At 41.8% G+C, this 19,452-nt stretch overlaps 1 protein-coding gene across 3 annotated transcripts in view; it reads right to left on the reverse strand.

Moving 5' to 3' along the window:
• The window catches only part of ZFAND4 (zinc finger AN1-type containing 4), a 36,822-nt gene extending 20,181 nt beyond the window's left edge, over positions 1-16,641 (reverse strand). For 2 of the 3 annotated variants that reach the window (XM_045024002.1, XM_045024000.1), the window contains exons 1-5: positions 16,456-16,641; positions 15,533-15,832; positions 5,408-5,483; positions 5,236-5,303; positions 1,284-1,470 (exon numbers count right to left, since the gene is read on the reverse strand). In XM_045024002.1, coding sequence (XP_044879937.1) covers positions 1,284-1,470; positions 5,236-5,303; positions 5,408-5,483; positions 15,533-15,716 — 515 coding nt within the window. In that variant the 5' untranslated portion in view covers positions 15,717-15,832; positions 16,456-16,641. Of the gene's footprint in view, positions 1-1,283; positions 1,471-5,235; positions 5,304-5,407; positions 5,484-15,532; positions 15,833-16,089; positions 16,269-16,455 lie in introns of those variants that run through there. The other variant, XM_045024001.1, reaches the window with a different exon arrangement.
• Positions 16,642-19,452: the final 2,811 nt, after the last annotated feature.

Below are 19,452 nucleotides of genomic sequence, written 5' to 3' on the forward strand. Positions count from 1 at the left end.
TAGGATCTGACTTCTACGCATGACTATGACTTCACTGCAGGATAGGTAAAAAAGAAAAGTTTGGGTTGTGAGGGGAGCGAATGTTTATAAAACTACACATGCAACTTTATATGAGGGGGAAAAATACAAAAGAAATGTTGCTTCAGTACGTTTCCAAGTTTGCTCTCATCAGAGATGGAAATTCTGGATTGCTCTCAGAAGCCAAGTCAGCTTTGTTTCACTTTGTATTGAGAGAGAGAGAATATTAGTCAGCATTACTGCATCCTCTGCAGCCTTGCTGCTTAGTTAGGGCATCCAACTTAAACACTTATATATTTAAACACTAATCATAGAACCAGAGAGTTAGAAGGGACCACAAGGGTTATCTAGTCTTATCCCCTGCAAAGATGCAGGAATCTTCGTGTCTAAACAATGCAAGACAGACAGCTATCCATCATCCTTTTGAAAACCCCCAGTGAAGGAGCTTCAACAACCTCCCTAGGCAGTCTGTTCCATTGTCTTACTGTTCCTACAGTTAGGAGGCTTTTCCTGAGATTTAACCTAAACCTGCTATGCTGTAGTTTGAACCCATTGCCTCTTGTCCTGCCCTCTGTGTCAAGAGAAAACTTTTTTCCATCTTTTTATGGCAGCCTTTCAAATATCTGAAGACTGCTATCATGTCCCCCCTTAGTCTCCTCTTTTCCAAACTGAACATACCCAGTTCCTTCAATCTTTGCTCACATGGCTTGCATTCCATCCCTTTGATCGTCTTTTTTGCTCGTGTCTGGATCCTTTCCAGTTTCTCTACGTCCTTTCTATGCACTGGTGACCAAAATCGGACACAGTACTCCAGCTGAGGCCTAACCAGCACCAAGTAGAGCAGTACTGTCACTTGCAAGCTATGCTTTTTTTGCCACAGCATCGCATTGCTGACTCATGTTGAGGTTGTGATCTACCACAACTCCCAGATCCTTCCCAGCAGTGCTGCTGTCAAGCCAGTTAGTGTTTTGTGCATTTGGTTTTAATTCCCAAAGTGTAGCACCTTACCTTTGTTTAATTTTAATTTGTTGTCTACAGCTCAGTTCTCCAATTTATCAAGATCCCTTAGAATTTTAGCTCTATCCTCCAAAGCGTCTGCAACTCCACCCCACCCCAGCTTTGTGTCATCTGCAAATTTGATCAGTAATAGTAATGCTTCTGGCAGTCTAATATTCTTTGGACACAAGTTAAGGAATAACAGCTGAAAAGTTGTACAGCTTTCCCCCCTCTGAAACCAGACATGGAAATCAAAACCCACTTTTTACCTTAAAGATTCAGATAATGGTGTTAAAGTGCCATCCCCCCTGTCTACAACACGGAAGAAATTCAACTGATCTCCTTCCCGGTACACCAAAAAGGTAACTTGTTTGTTGGATGGCCCCTTCTCCCAGACCTCATCTCGACTGGGGTCCATGTATTCAGCCATTTCCCTAATAGGGTCTTCCACAGGAACTATAGGAGAAAACAGAATGAAAAACAGTCTATTTCAACTTTGAAGTCTAATCCCTCAAAGAGGCTGAGGTGGAACCTCAACCAGCATACTGTGTTTAAAGAAATCTACAGTGATGGTCTGAAAATGTCACTGATGGAACAGTCTTCAGGAAGAAAACAGTAATATGCACAACTTGAACTGTTCAACAAAATATTTGTTCAGTCAGCACTCAAACATAAAACACCTTCATAGATGTAGTTTGAACTTCCTGAGGTTCCAAGTCATTTGTGGGAGTGCATTCAAGAGTCTGAAGCACTCTAGTACCTAGCTCAAGTTCCCACACCTCCCCCTGCTAGGTTTATATCTCCACCCTCTAGAGGACTTCAATGACTGCTGGCAGTTAGCCCAGCGGAGCCAATGGAGCCTCCCTGAGTTGACAAGTCTAAATGCTGACAGCTATGAGCCTCTAGCTATCTGAGATAGGGTTTTATCACCCAGCTTCACAAGCACCTACATTCCTCCTGTCAGAGACATTAAAATCCACATCAAACTACCTTGCAGTCACTCACTGCTCTTTTAAAAGGAAATTATAGTCACAGGGAGTCCAGTAGCACCTGCTACAACAACTTTTAGAAAAGCTATAGCATGAATGCTTTGACCACATCATTGTGTGCATCTGGGGACAGCTTAGAGGTAGGGTTATTTTTAAAGCTCAGGTGCCAGAAACAGTTGACTGGAATGGTACAAAGCACAACCTAAAAATGAAGATGTTTATTATCCCCTATTCCTCTGTCTGGCTCTCCTGCCCTTTCCATTACTAGCCCCTTCCTTTGTTGACTCCTCTTACTGAAGCAGACCCCACATCACCAGCAGCAGCTCCAAGCAGAATTCCACATATGGGAAAAGATGGAATGAGATAAATGAGCAGACCATGAGATCCTGCTTAGTTACTGAAGATCTGGCATCAGACCCTGCCTCTTCCTATCTGTCTACAACAGCAGAAGAGAGAAGTCCCGCACACACCGGTGGCTTTGGACAGAAAGCACACCTCTTCCCCAGCACTGCAGTACATGCATAGGAGATGGGGAGCAGGACACAAAAGGGAAAGGCAGACCAAACACAGAAGGGCCTTTCGATGTCCAAGGATGAGATAGAAAGACAGAGGAGAAACAAAGTTAGCTGATTAAGGGTGGAGAATTCTACTAACTAGATTTATAAGTAAAATAAATTAACTAGAACCAATACCTAGACAGACTGATAGGAAAACCTTACATATAAACTTCCCCCTAAAATATTTAAATCTCATTTGATAAGTGAGCAGAGGAAATACAAAAACCAATGAAATCAGACCCACTTTGGGGTTTTAAATCTTGATTAATTTTACCATTCTAAAATGAGGAAGAGTGAGGTTAGATTTGATTACTCTGAATTAGAGAAAATAGGATTAGAGCAAGGAGCACCTTTAGAAATAAAGACTAATGTAATTCTCCTATGAAAACAACAACCTACGAGCACTCAGTGAAAAGACTAGAGCAGAGTTTTGTCAAACAAGGCATTTTTACAGTTATGTATAGTAGATTGTACTTACAGTGACACTGCAATTGCGGTTTCATTATATGAAAGCTCTAAGTGTCAGGCAGATTATTTTTAAATTGCTTTGAAAGTTGAACTCATTTAAGCCTGATTAGATGTGAATCCCCTACAAGATGTGTAGAGTTCTCTTCTACAGTGTGCTTTACAAGTGAAAATAGCAAAGTGATTTCCTCACTTTCAGCTTTCATGCCTCTGTGGGTTTTATCACATAACAATGCTTTACCTATCCCAGGCTAGGCTATGGCCCCATCTGTATGTAGTAATAAGCAAAACATGCATCAGGATGACATGCTTGGGTAACCACTACTACAGTTTAAGAGCTGCCGTTCACAGGGCACAGAGATTCTGAAGTCATAAGAGAATGTTTGGTGCGCTAATTCTCATGCTCAAACTACATTGCTCTTTGACCTCCAAGCTATTTCAGAATATTGCTGAAGGGGGCGTTTGCAAAAAGATCTGGGTGTCCTTGTATATATGCTTTGTGAGCATGAACCGTTTTTCAACCTTAAAACCCAGCTGTCATCTCTTTGGATGAGAGTCACCTAAAAATTGCATTGTCCAACTATGTTAGATTCAAAAAGTTTGAACATTAAAAAGCAAAAACAAATCAGTCCAGGGGTCAGCAACGTGTCCGTGGTAAAAATTTTGAGGTCCGTGGTAAATTTTCTAAAATTTGAATGACTGAATGACATAAAACCCCCTTCCTCATGTCCGTCACTATGTTCAGTAATTTTGTCAAGTGTCCATCGCACAACATGGTGGTGCCAACCCCTGAATCAGTCTACCGCATTTTTAGTTAAGAATCAGTATAGAGGCAGTCCTGTGCATGTATTTTCATCAGCATTCAAAGTGCAGTCCATTCATGAAACTATTTGAAGTCAGTAGCTCCACTTTACTGCCCTCCTCAAAACCCATTCTCCATTTTCAGCAATTAAACTTTATATCCTCCTTTTTGCTTCCCTTTTCGCTAGACTATTAAAAATTAAGACTAGTTTACGTGCAAACAGATGATGTATTGAGTCATGTGAAATGCAGAAGCTGGCAAGGCCATGTGTTGCCAAAATTACTGCCCTACTCTTTCCTTCATGACTAGGGACGCACTACAGAACTTCAGATTATTAGCCAAGGATGGACCTTATTAGGACGACTCCTCTAGAGTTCTGTGCTAACGTAACTCAGCCTGAAAAGTGGATAATAAAACAAAGGGTTAATTTATGTCAGGCTGAGGAAGAACTGCCACTGAAGTAAGCAATGAAGATAATAGAAACAATCAAATCTCAAAGCACAATGACATGTTATGGGAGCCTTTGCTTCAATACGTCTACACTCCAAATAGCTCTGGATTCCTGATTCTTCTCTTTCCCTTTTTATTTTATTTTTTTAAAAAGGCATATTGACTTGAAATATAGCCAGTTTTATAAAGTGAGTTCGTAACATGTAGCACCCATGTCCCCAAGTTCGACAGACTAAACACAAGTGTGCTAAATGAAAAAAAGTAAAAGTAACGATCGTCTAATAACTTTGCTAATAATAATCTTAGTTTTACAAACACCACCAGAAGATACAATTTTAGGCAAGCATGATTTTTAAGATGTGTCCCTTTACCAACGCATAATATATTTTCACATTTCACTTTACACAATTAGGACATGCAGAATTTATACATTCCAACAGTATGGTAACTTAGCCATGTTAGTGGAGATTTTTCAGAGTTAGTTAGAAATTTGAGGATTTCAGTGGGCATCCAACTCCATAAGCCTCCTTTGGAAATCCCACCATAATGTGTACATATTATCTATTCCAATGTTTCCAGTTAAATTTATAGATTTATTGTATCATTAAATTTATCCTGTAAGACATGCAGTTCAGGATATGTGAGGCAGCCAAGTCAATAGTTTTATTGCAGTATTCACTTTTCAAAGTCTAATCCAACTTCACATCAAGAGTTTCCTTTAGGCTAATGGGTTTGGGCTAATGGCTTTTAAAAACACAAAATATGACAGATGAAAGATGGGTGAACACACCCTTACATATTCCTCAAAAATCTTCCAATTCCTTTACAATCAAAGTCCATTCAGCCAAAAAGCTTGACTAAAATGCAATCGTCTACAGTTATGAGCATTTGTTTAAGAGTCATTATTAGACTGTCTTGATTCTTCACATGAAACCAACACAAATAAACTTGTACCTACCTCTTCTAGTGTTAATAGGCCCACCTCGCATAGCCAGTACCAGCTTCAAAGTGCAACCTTCTGAAATGCTGTGAATGGTCAACAAAAAAAGGTGAAGTTTTGTAGTACTCTCAGTTTCCAATAGTAATAGTTATATTTGGAACAGCTGGTTTTAGTTTTATCTTATACTCACTTGTAATCATTCAAGCAATAGTCATCCTCCAACTCCACATTATTCCAAATTAAGTGCTGCTGAGAGACAGGAATACCTTAAAAAAGACAACATTAAAAGTCAGTCAATTAGTATAACATCACTGTAGAATCTTCTTCAGAAAGACTAAAAACTGTGTGAGTTTTCTAGCCACACCGCTTGCCAGACATTAGGCACACATTTAAATACATCACAAGGGCTATAACTTAGACAAAAGAGCTACCACCCAGAGTTAGGGTTTGTCTACACTGTAAGCTGAGGTGTATTGCAACTCAGGAAGGCACACCTATACTAGCACAGCTTAAGCTAGAGCAAATGTGGCCTTACTCAAGGGCTTCCCAAATTCAGCTCCTCAACACTGCTTCTGTGGTATTTCAGTCATCCAGTTCCTACCCCCTGAATCTTGTGCACACACTTTGGGTAGATCTATAATTATGGCAGAGTGTAGCGTACAGACACTGAATGCCCTGCTGCTTACACCCTTACTAGCTGTGTAGCCAGTGAGGTATGTCTTAGGTGAGTACAGACATGCCAGAACCCTAGGGCATACACACTACATGGCTTTCTACACACCCAAGCACAGTGCCTCCCCCATCTTCACTTTAGCAGTGTAGTATCCTGCTACCTCCTTGCCACCACAGCCTTTCCCCACCACAGTGAAAGATTCCAGTGGCAGGGAAAAGCAGTGGGGTGTCTGCTGCTCAAGCCTTTCTCAACTGCCTCCTGCCTGCCAGAGCCTTTCGCCACTTTGTATAGCAACTTGCCACAGTGTGGACACAGCCTGCCCTTCACTGCTGTGTGTAGCAGCACATATCCTTCATGCTGCCACCAGTGTAGACAAGGTCTTTGAGCCTTGGCAGCAAGTTAGAATAAGGCTTCTGGCTCTGACCAGTTGGGGATACAAAAACTGGTCTGTCAGATCATCCCTTACCTTAGATAATGGCCAATGGCTACACTTCAGTGTTTTAGATAAAGATTGCAGTCCCATGGCAGCCCTAGTTAGACCAGGCTTCACCAGTTTATAGTGTTTTTACTTCTGTGTCTGCTAAATCTGAAGTTTCAGATTCCGGTGCAGGATCCACGGCTGTGCAAAATTTCCACTGCAAACACTCTCAGGTCTGTTTTTTAAATTACAGAAACACTTTACTAGTCTTATGTCTGGTAAAGCTTGTTATTAAACCACACCAACATTTTAGGACAAATTTGACATGACAGCATATTATTAAAAGGAAACATGGCTGAAGTGCTGAGAAGCAGCAGTGTACATGAGGTCTGTGTTTTGCACTGGAAATTACAGGAAGTCATATGTTTCACTTGCTGGCTAACTTTGTTTTCCCTCCATGTGTCTGGACAACTCACTTATGGCTTGACACTCATTTAAAGCAAACTGTGCAGAGTTCAGTAATGACCCTTTATACCTTCCTAAAAGGTGACAGTTTCCATGCTTGATTTCTTGGGTAGACTCACAACCAGACGCAAGTTTGAAAGGAAAAATATTTGTAATCGGCAAGTTATTTAAGATAGAGAGGCAGCTAGCCAAAGGCACAAATCACAGTTAGCATGTCGGTCTGCTGGGTCTTTGAAAATTAACGAAGTGTCAGATGGAAGCAATTCTGTCCAAATGACCCACACAAAGTACAGTACATTTTAAGACTTCATTAAAAACATTCTACAAATATTGTAAGTAGAACGAAACTAAACCTCTACCCCGCTATAACGCTGACCTCAGGAGACAAAAAAAAAAAATCTTACTGCGTTATAGGTGAAACCGCGTTATATCAAACTTGCTTTGATTCGCTGGAGCACACAGCCCCGCCCCTCCGGAGCACTGCTTTACCATGTTATATCCGAATTCGTGTTATATCAGGTCGTGTTATATTGGGGTAGTGGCGTATATGGAAACCACATACTGCCTGCCTGCAGGAGAAGTGTAAACACTAACCTTCATGCTGAGGCACAAGGGTCATGGTACTGGACCCAAAAAACTAGCACTCTCTAATGCACGCAAATACCTCCAAAAACCAAGCAGTGGAGAATCCTTAGCTTTTGCATCTGTGTTGCTCCTATACATATTCTTTTCCTAGTGGCCTAGTAAGGTGGAAACGTAAAAAATTATATCCATTTTATCATTTGCGCTCCTCCTGGCACTAGTAAGATTCCTCCACAGGACAATTAACACACTGAGAAAGGGTTACTTTGCCTTATGAATACATGATGTTTCTCTAAATGGCTATTCCTAGCCAAACACTAAAATTACATGTAGTATGTACACTTCCCTTCATCCTCTGAAATAATGAAAATTGAGTTGTGCTGTGAAAGAAGAAATACGGAAGAGGGTGCTGTTCTTGCATACAGCTGATAGAGTAAAGAGAGATGTAATTACTCCTTGGCAGGATCATCAGGCTGAGGCTCTGTTTGAAAATACGTGATACTGCAACTTTAGACTATAATTTAAGTTCATTATAAATTATAAACCCTTTTTAAATGCTACTACTGGGAGAGTCTTTTTTAATTTTACAGAACTGCTATAAGCAAACCACAAAACACTGAAAGTTAAGATCCTTATTCTGCAAACACTTAAGCAGGTACTTACTAATTTTAGTCACATAGTCAGTCTGACCGACTTCAGAGGGACCACTAAAAGTTAAGCATGTACATGAGTGTTTGCAGCATCGGGGACTAAAATTGTATTTAATAAAATATTCTCTATGGCATAAAATCTCTTATTCAATTTTGTTTTGTGCTAACAATGTAATGTTACTTAGACCTTCAATACATTAACAGTTATTGTGACTTTTTTGCACACAGACCAAAGGTAGCAAAAATGGGCCTATGGGTGGAATTTTCAAAAACATCTAAAAACGTAGAAACACAAGGGTCATGGACTTCAAACTGTAAATCTTGATGGAAGACTATATATGGGCTGGTGAAATATTTCAGCTTTCTTCACTTGAGGCAGTTCAATGTACTGTATAGGAAGGTGATACTGATTACCAATACAGCATGGTCTATTTGCTTATCAGTTTGGTGTCTGAGTTTATAATGGTCAGGCTGTTAATGAGGCCATGGACTTGGTCTTTGTCAGCATACAGCAACATTTTAAGTGTGAAACTTTTTAATAGGAAAAAAAAATAGTAAAATCTGAAATTCTACTTGCAAATAGGAACCTATAAAACATTCAATTTTAGCAATTTAAGACTACAGAGCGGGAAAGAAAGAACTAGCAGCATGTAAATGAGTAAAAATGATTTTTTCAATTGATGATTTTAATTCATCCTGCTTAATAGTCAAATTCAGCCCTCAGTTTCAGCCATGGGAACATGATGAGTGTGCGTGTTCATCAATGAAGGCAGATGTGTGTCAGACTCATTATGACCATAAAGAGGAATAATGGAGGGTTACCGTACATAAGCGTCCTCAATCTTCGTAGATCTGGATGGATGAGAAGTTACTAAAAGTGACTAGTAACATGAACTTTCTAATGATTAGCTCTCTTTATATATAATAGGGTATTTTGCAATTTAAACAGATAGAAGCACAATGTCCATAACAAGCTGACAAAAAGTAGCACGTTTGCCAGGTACAGGCAATTTGTGAAAAATGGATCTTTTCCTTGCTAGATATTTTTGGCCTACAAAAATATCATCAAACAAAAAACTTTATATGATGTTGTTGCTCACATAATGTTTGTTCTTAATTGCTTAATCCTAACATTTCAAATATTTAAAGCAGATCATAAGATAGTTTCTATTGACCTTTGAATACCTAGTATGAAGGATAACAGAAAAATACAACTCTTGCATTTAACAGTGAAGAGCAATTTTGCTTTGTTGGTGATAAAAGCCTCAAATATTTTATAGTTCGTAAGAGCCATTTCTATTCAGTGTCAGTAAAACAACAGATATTAAATACACCAAATTACTCCTGGTAATTCTAATGTCTGTATGCTCAATACTCTATTTACTTGTATATTCTAATACTCAAAAGTGAGGGTATAGAATAGTGTAATACAATATGAGTTCTTTGTAATGTTTGCTTGATAACCTAGAGTAAACTAAGTCAACTGAAAGACACAGTAAGTGACCGAGGAGGATACAACTGGCAACAAATATGTATGATATCCAGTTATGACACCACAGGACCCCAAACTCACCACCTCCACAGATCTCGTTATGAAACACTGCACAATGTCTGTAGTAAACTGCAGCAAGATACAATTTCCATAACTTCATTTTTAAAGTGATCTTGCCCAGGTGTGTGTAATTTTAACACTACATTGTTTAAGAGCAGGAAGAATGGTTATCAACATTAATCAAATGCCTTGTAAGATCTGCCTAGTATTTTGAAAAATATAAGATGCAAAATATTATGATACAGCAGAATGGTTTGGAACAGTAACGACAGATCAGGGTAAGATATAAATACTAGTAAAACTGGGCTGAGCAGAGATGTCACACTTCCATGAGCAGTTATCACTTTTTTTTTTTTTTTTAAGTGTATAAAATGACAGAAAGGGTTCCGTATATCATCTCAATGATTCTGGATATCAACAAGATGGGTTTTTTCTAGCTGCCACCCCTGTAAACTCACCCAGCAAACTGAAAGTCAAGCTGACTTTACTGGTTTCTGCATCCCCAAGATAAACTGTGAGGGAAGAATTTAGCCCATAGTTTTACAACCCTTGCACAGTGAGGCTGCACAAGTATTTCTGAGGAAAGACTTTGGTCCTCAAATTGGAATTTAGTCAACAATTATGTTTGACGCACATATGAAAATAGAATCAAGCTCTCAAAATCATAGCACTGCAGTCAACACACCTAGCAAGAGTTGAGAACACAATAGAGTATGAACAGGGCACAAAAGAGCCAGTTGGTATGTTCACTGTTGCTACAGGGCCTACTGCACAGTTCTGAAGCAGAGCTCACATTTTGGAGCAACTGTCAACTTTTAAAAAACAAATGATCAGCTACAGGAAATGTCCCCATCAGGTTATGGGAGGGGTCGCTTTTATCCCTTCAACATTAGAAGCTGCCAACATATCTTTACTTCAGCCAGAAAAAAAAGGCATGAAATGACAGTAGTGCTGTGCCCATTTGAAATCTGACAAAGTCACATATGAAGGAGAAACCTTCACATGATAGAGCAACAAATGCCTTTTCTTCAGCTGGCTATTTAATAATTGGTCATATTTAAAGTCTGCAGCATGAGCAAAAGCAAATGCAAAAGCAAGTTGGCAAAAACCAGTGAGTCTTCTGTAGTAAAATGGTTTTCAACTTAACAGTTCTGGTTACACAGTCTTTATTGTCTGAATTTGTCATGCCTTGAAGGGGTGATTTCCAATTACTTTGATAAACTAATAGATCATGTGTTACAAAATGTTCTTTTGCAACAAATGATCTAACTTAAGCCTACAAAGTCAGACATGTTTTTTCATTCTTCTTAAGGTGACAGTACTTTTTTTGGTGGGGGATGCTGAAAAGAAAATATTTTACTGTCTGCAATAACAGAAGCACAGACACTCACTTTTATGCTGTTTCCTATAAATCCTACATTTAAAATGCAAATAAAGTAGTATCCGTTTCTGTAGGTTCATATACAAGGAAAGCTTCTTTAGGTGTCCTTTTGCAGGATTGTAGTTTATCTTCTATGAGGAGACAAATCTGCATACAGACTCAGAATATAAAACTAGCGATGATCATGAGGATCACACAGAGCCCCCTCATCCTATGAAGCATGTGGTTCTGCTACTGGGCAGTTCTAATCAGTACCAAGCAATTAGTGCTCAGCTATGTCTCAAGGTTGCATCAGCTCAGCTGGACAACTGGAGCTCAGGGGAGGGGGTGATACAAATTCAGGTCTTGCCTCTCTCCAAATATCTACTGTCACTCCAAGTGACAACCTGCTCTGCAAGTCAGGGGAGCAATCCAGGTCCTTTCCTCACCTCTCTGCCCTCAAAAGCAGAGGGTATAATTTACATTTCTATACAGAACACTATCATTTTCTCCCCTCTTGGAGCCAGCCTGTCAGACACAGCCCCTGAAGTTCAATCCCATTCTGTCTCACTACATCTTCCAGGTTTCCTTAGTGTACTTGCTTTATCATGCCAGAAACATCTCCACCACCACACAACATGTGGATCAGAGAACAGGTTTGTATTTAGTATTGTAACTAAATAGTCTGTTCCTTTTTTTTTTTTTTTTTTTAAATTCCACCTTGCATTTTATCACCTCAAATATTCATCTGAAGGTCAATCTATACAACTGGAACTTTCATCATATATTTGCGAAACCCTCCCCCAGGTAGGACTTCTTCCAGCAGATAGTCATTGTAGGATATTAATTGACTTTTTAAACATGTACTGTCCCTGACTGAAGATGTTGAGTTGGCAAAGCAATCTTTGCTTTGCCTAGGAGACCCTATCGACACTGGGGAAATTTTTCCAAAAAATGCAAGCCAGTTTTAAACCCTCTTACAGCAAGAGGCGTAGACAAGATTCCAGCAGCCAGAACTACTTTCTACAGCTGATATAAACCCCAGCATAGGCAGTACCACCATTTGCAGTGGTGAAGCATGTCTCTGCAAGAAACCAGAGTAAGCTGCAGAGTTCAATCCACTCCTACTGCTTGCAAACTGAAATCAATTCTATGACATCACAATAGGTTGCTTTAAAAGTAACTACCAGATTATTATGATTAAGTGGTAAGGAATAAGACTGATGCCGTTTACATGTAATGCATTTGTGATACAGAATATGAAGAGAACTGGAGGAAACATATTTCTAAAAAGAATATTTATAAAAGGTAGAACCAAAAAAAGAGAATCGTGATCTCAAATCCTGGCAACTAAAAATAGGAACAATTGTTCTGTATTTTGCCTTAATGAAAGACAACTATGGGCTTAGGGGTGACTTTACAAAAGTAAAAGGTTCACTTGCGGGCCCATTAGAGAGACTTGGGTAGGAATCACTCTCAGTCCAACAGAAGAGATAACCAATTATTCCAGTCTCCTCAGTCTGTTTTTAGTAAAATAATTCATATTTACGATTTCATTGTATTGCAGTCCAAAATCTTACCACTTTGCTTGTCTTAGTCTTGATCCACATCTACAGAGTGATTTATTATCACGTCCATGATCAATCAATATGCAGTTTACAAACCTTAGCATGCTACCTTAATATACAATTCCTGCAGGAAGTGAAACTGATGCAGTGGAGGTTGCTGCTATAGTAGTCCTATTCTGAGGAAGATTGACTAGGACAGCATTTAAATTCTTATGCCATTGCTATCAGAGACAAATGAGGCTCTCTCTTTCACTACAGCATCTCCAAAGTCTCATTCAATGGAACTGTTCTGGGTGAAGCAAGAATCCAGGTTGCCACCGCCCTGAAGATAATCAAGTGTGTTTTGCTAGGACAAGTTTGAATCTTTGCATATAAGTTTGCTGTGATTTGCATGGGACAGACTGCATGCATGGGAACAGATCTGCAGCTGAAAGGCATGACCACCACATCAGCTCTGGTTGAGCTTCAAGCAGTTATACACACTGAGGGTTTAGATGTGCTAGAGGAACTCTGGGCTCTTACCTGTTATCAAAGTTTACCTGTGCTCTTCATACCTGGTAAAATCAGCAGAGAGGTGTTGGGGCTGTTCTTGGTGAGATATCCAGCTTTCTTAAAGCAGACATCAACTATTTCCACATCCCTAAACCTGCCCAAGAAGGTCAAATTATGAAATAGGGAGTAGGAAAGTGGCTTTGGGCTAGTCTACACTTACCTGCCAGGTCGATGCGGTGAGTTCGACTTCTCGGAGTTCGAACTATCGCGTCTAATCTAGACGCGATAGTTCGAACTCCCCGCGCGCTCCGGTCGACTACGGTACTCCACCACTGCAAACGGCGGTGGCGGAGTCGACCTTGGAGCCGCGGACTTCGATCCCGCGGCGTCTGGACGGGTAAGTAGTTCGAACTAGGGTACTTCGAGTTCAGCTACGGTATTTACGTAGCTGAACTTGTGTACCCTAGTTCGACCCCCGCCCTTAGTGTAGACCTGCCCTTTGGCAGTATTTGAAATATGCATATTTACTTGGTCCCCATCTGTCTGTTTTCAGGCCAGGTTACAGTGTAGACAATGCACTGGTGTCTCTTGATAATACAGCAACGGACAAAAGAATAGTTTTCTTTGCTAGTTTTTAATTCTGCTAGCAGCATTTGTTATAGTTAACAATTCCCTTACAGGATCTGCACTCAACAATGGTCATCATTCTGTATTCCCCTCACAGAAATCCCAGATTCTGTATTTCCTTCTCAGAGATCCTGACCTACACAATAGTATGGGGTAATTGCTTGCCTGTATCTTACATTTACAGTGTAAGATGGGATGTTTCACCATGGCATTCTATTTACATGTACAAGCTGATCAACCGCAAGTCAGGAAAAATTGCCTATCTGTCCCTACACAGCACACTGGGGAGGATCTTGGGGTCTTTTAGCCACACTATGGAACACCAAGCCATACAAGTGATTTTCAGAGATTAGCATTGGTGGTCTTCTGTGTCTTCCACACTTTTGTGGAGTGTATTTATAAGTAATTTAAAGCCTGTACAATCAGACCCATTATTCAGGAATGTCAAGCACTTTACCACTCTGAGAAATGCAACTCATAAATCATAAAGTTCTAGTAAGTGGTACTATTTGTAACTATAACACAACCCTTAGTGATAATCAAATTCTCATTGTGATCTTCCCACAAGTTAGATATGCCTATCATAATATGCCCATTTGCTAGCCTCCCCTTTTCCTCCTCCTCTTGGAGCAGCTCTCCTGCTCCTGTGCATTAAAGCAACTGACTCCTGTCCCCCAAATCCTTTAACTCACTTGATATGGCTAACATTCTGCCACACATATTTATTCTCCACCACCATACTCAGCCATGATGAGGGGAAAAAAAAAAAACAAAAAAAACCCCACAAACAACATAAGAACCTCTCCCTCCACTCATCATGCAGCCCGTATCCCCACAGCCTCCACAAGATGTTAAAGAATTTATGAAGTCTAATTAAGGCCCTACCTACATGAAGGAAATTCACATCTGTATAGCTACATTGGTGTAGTTACACTGGTAAAAACTCAATGTAGAGATGTCAAGTATCAGAGGGGTAGCCGTGTTAGTCTGGTTCTGTAAAAGCAGCAAAGAATCCTGTGGCACCTTATAGACTAACAGACGTTTTGCAGCATGAGCTTTCGTGGGTGAATACCCACTTTTTCGGATGCAAGAAGTGGGTATTCATCCACGAAAGCTCATGCTGCAAAACGTCTGTTAGTCTATAAGGTGCCACAGGATTCTTTGCTGCTAATGTAGAGATGCTACACTGGCACAAAAGGGGGCTTACAGCAGCACAGCTGACTTTGATACTGGTGCAAATTTTTCTGTATACCATTGCTGCGCAGTCTACATTAGTAGTTACACTGGTGCAAAGCCACTGATTTAGTTGCACCAGTGCAAAGTTTCAGGGAGGGAGATTTAACCCTTAGAGTTAGGCCTCCTGGGAGCGGGGCCATACTTCACATGATGCTTTAGATCTAATAGTTAACAATAAGTCCCCATTCACTTTATAAAGTTTTTACATACTGTAGAATAAGATCAGTATAAAAGGTGTTTTAACTTCAACACATGCAGCAACTTTGTCACTTTAAGAAAAAGCAGAGTCCAACTCCTGACTATACCTAGAAACAGTCAGTGAACTATAGGCAAGACAAATATGTGAACCAAAAAGTTGTGTCTAAGATAATCCTCTGACACAGTGAATACTATCTCCAAAAAAGGAAAAATTGTTAAAGTTTTACTAGTGATAAACTGTGCCCTTATAATACCTTAGCAGGATGTACAAAAACCAAGGAGGAATATATTACAAGAAATGTCAGAAGTCTCTTTAAACCAGAGGTTACTAAACCATTAGCTACAAACTAATTTATGGACGAACAGCATCACCCAATTACATTAATTCCCTAGCTTGATCTTCAGCACAATTATAATTAAGGGTCATTTGCAAGTTGATTTTTCCTTTAAAATGATATACAATGTGCTGGCTTTATAAAGAAGAGAGACAGTACCTTCCAATCTTTGAATTTTAGCTTTCACAGAAATCACTGTTTCAAAGGGAGCCACTCGCAGCTCAAAGCACGTTCCTGTAAGTGTCTCAATGAAGAGCTCCATAGTTTCATAAAAAGGAAGTTTGTAGTGAAACGGTCCCACGTTATCATCATTGAAGAAAGGAGGTTCTTTCTTGTTGGCCATTACAAAGGATTTACAAATTCCTTGTGTAACGATTAGTTTGGAAACGTCGCAGACAACTGTGTTCCAGCTTTGAAAACTGGTAACGCGTTTTGCTGTTCATGTTTCAAATGTTGCACCTACGGAGAACACAAGGGCAGTTTTAGCAAAGGCAGGATGCGCTCTTTGACAAACAAACCGCTCGCTGTTGACTTTTAAACGCAAGGAATCATTAAATAAAACGGTGGTTAACCCCACAGTGCAGACCGCCAGGCGGCGAGAGAAAAGTGTGACAAGCACTGCTAATTTAGCAGCAGCAGCACCACCGGAGAGAAAGCTCTAGCTCCCGGAGAGGGACGGGGTCACAGCCCCTCCACGCGGTGTACCTAGCACGTGCCTAGGAAGCGCCAATCCCCCGGGTGCCAGTGCTGACCCCTGCCCCAGCTGAGGAGGGCGGTGCTCGCTCCGCGCACGCGGAACCCCGAGCGGGCTCTTGGCAGCAGGGCGACATCCTGCCTTGATGGGCGCCCGGGCAGATCGTCTCCTGGGCCCCGCACCGCCCAGCTCCGTGGGGACTGCGGGGCCCCGCGGGCTGGGCCGGGCAGCGAGAGGCGCCTGCAAACAAAGGAGGGAGCGATCGCTGCCGGGGCAGGGGCGCTGCGCAGGGCCCGGGGCCGCCCGGCAGCGAGCTCCCCGCCCCGCCAGGAGAGCGGCCCGGGGGGCGGGGCGGGCCCCGGTGGGGGAGGGGGACTCGGGGTCTCACCTGCCGCAGCCGCCGGGCCCGCGCGGGAGACGAGCGCCAGGCCCCGCCCACCGCTCCTCACGGGAACCCGCCGCCGGCCCTGGGCGCCCTCATGGAGGAGCCGCCACCGGGAGAAGGGGCCAGACAGGGAGGGGGAGCCACCCCCTCCGCCTGCGCCGTCGCTCGCTCCCTGAGCCGCCGCGCCTACCTATCCTTTGTGACATCCCCGCCCTCCTCACTCCCACTGACCAATAAGGCGGCCGTTCTTACAACCGCTGCCCAATCAGCTCGCCGCAGGGGCGGTGCTTCTGTAACCAGCAAGGGCGGGTGTCCACCAGGCCTTAGCGCTTCCTCCTTTCTGCTTGTTGTGGTCGTTACGGGGGGAGGGAGGGGAAGGAAGAGTAGGACCCGGATGCAGCCTCTCCATCGCTAACAGTAATCACGTGACGCCGTTGTAGCTTGGCAGCCCCCTGGGGCTGATGGGAAATGTAGTTTCAATGGTGCCAGGCTGGGTCCAGGGGGTCATTATAAGATAAATTAACCACTTCCACCTCTCTCCGCCCCCCACCCCTTCTGCAGGTAGTAATTAAGCAATGCCCATAGCCAGCTGTTCAGGCAGAGGGCCCTTTGTCATCAGCCCCTGCTTCACAGGAGAGCAGGTACAAGCTGTAAGCATGGTACTATAGGCCACTGAACTCTTAAACACAGGCAGAATCACCCACCCCACCTCTTCAAACAAAAAATACAGACGATTTACAAAAAAAAAGGTTGGGCTCTTCAGTGTTTCAAGCTCTTCTTCACAGGCATGAAAGACTGAGATGTGGGGGGTTGGGGATTGTTTTATTTCAGGCCAAGCACATACTCTTTAATCATAGGAGTGAAAGGGACCTTGAGAGGGCATCTAGTCCAGGCCCCCCTGAACTCATAGCAGGACTAAGTATTCGCTTTCATAGGCCACCCAACACCAGGACCTAGGGCTTTAAGAAAAACATACAAACATAAGTTACAAAGAAATGGCACAGTGGTGCTATTAGAGCAGCTTTGGGTTGCATTGCATAAATAGAGAGTACATAGATCTTGGAAACAGCACTGGTCAGCCAAGGGCCTCTCATCCCCTCTCATTGTAGAACCTACTTTCTCCCATCTTTTAGCATAGCATTATACTGAGCTATCATCATTAACCACAGAACAGGTGGAGCACAAAATCACTGCCCAAGTTTTCCCTAATGTGACTTTACTAATGAGGATTGACTGTGAGCTAGACCTATGCCATACTGGATTAAAAGGAAAGTTCTTGCCTGATGACCCCCTTCATGCCTTGGCCTCTCTTCTAGGACTACTAATAAGAGGAATAATTAATGCTCTGGGAGAAGAGGGTGGGTTTTGTGCTACATAAGCCTTGTTTCATAGGAACTGGACCAGGACCCCCTCAAATTCACTTCACACATGCTTGAACAGGTACTAGCAACAACTTTCAACCAGTGGTAAATTGAATTCTACTTAGCCTGAGACAATCTGTAACCAACTGAGTTGGTTACACCTAGGAGTTCCAGCTCCCTACTGTACGCAAAAGGTAGCTTTTAACCTGTCTAAAGATAAGAATGTGCCATTTATTGCAAAATAGTTAACAGCAAAGTTCAAAAGTTAGTGCTTTTTAGAGAAAGATAACATGAGCTTAACTCATACTACACTTCTGTTTGAAAAAGTTGATTCATAAGACCAGCACATAAAGCAAGTAAAACCAGACGTAGTTTGGTAGCTGAGGGGTAAAGCAGGGGGTAATACACAACACCAAATATAAAAAGGGGAGGGTAATTTTTTTCTTTGGGGGGGGGTGGAGGGGGAAGGATAATCCCACTTCTCAGCTCTTGGGTGTCTAAAGGCCAAGATTTTCATGTGACCAGGGAGCTTGGTTACCTAACTGGAGACACTTGACAGGAGCTTGAATTTTAGAAAGTACTGGCCACCTAAAAAGCTAGAGACTTTTGAAATGTGCCTCAGGATGAATACTCACAACCACAAGTCACTTCTGAAAAATCAGGGTCCAATTATGCAACAAAACACTGATGTGCTATTGAGGAAAGCATGGTGTGTAAGAGCATTAGCGATTGGAAGAAATAGGTAAGGGGGCTCCATTATATGTTTGGTATATAGGAAACTGAGAGTCAAATAGGAGATGTATTTAGAGAAGGAACCCCGGTCTGGGCTCTTGTGGACGTGGGTGGCCTCTACATCACAACAGGGGTTTGTCTTATCTCCATCTCACTCAGAACAGAGAATACCCTTATTTAGACCCCCATTGTTTATTCGGAGAAGCAAATACCCAGTCATGGGGATCTTACCCATGTAGGAAGAATGAAAAATCCCCAAGCAACATGGTCCTGTAACAGGAGTCATGGCTGCTCACACCCCCAGGGAAATAAAAACTAGCATAAGCAAGAGGACACATTGGTCCCCAAAGTGTGACACAGGTCTTGTCTATTGATGTTTTACATAGCATATGTTACATACATGACCATATAAATATAGCACACTACATGTCATTCTTACGTTTTACAAAATATTCACCCACAAGTCAAACTCTTAGCAAACTATTCAGAGAAGGTGGATCTAGCTTATAATGTCTGTTAAAACCAGACATTTTGGAACTGGAAATTAATAGCCTTAAAATAAATTAATGCAAAGTCAGCTATAACTCTGAGGCCCCTGGTACAGTGGCCTAGGCCTAGCACGGCCGAACCAAGTCCGTTTTCAGTTCACCTCACCCAGGAGAGCCCAGAAACAAAGATTGGTTTCTTGGCAGCACAGTTCACCAAAAGAACAAGGCAGGTGTAGTTAGCACCTGTTAATAAGCCAACTGCTTCACTTTTTAAAAGGTGATTAGCTTTTAAATTATGCATAAGTCAGAATCACTGTAGCTCTCTGGCTTCACACCCAGTTAATATGCATGCCTGAATTACACATTATTTCTCACCGGCATAGAATGATAAATATCCTCTTACCCTATTTGGAAGGCTG

The sequence above is a fragment of the Mauremys mutica genome, chromosome 7 (genome assembly GCF_020497125.1).
Source record: "Mauremys mutica isolate MM-2020 ecotype Southern chromosome 7, ASM2049712v1, whole genome shotgun sequence".
In the NCBI taxonomy this organism is placed as follows: domain Eukaryota; kingdom Metazoa; phylum Chordata; order Testudines; family Geoemydidae; genus Mauremys; species Mauremys mutica.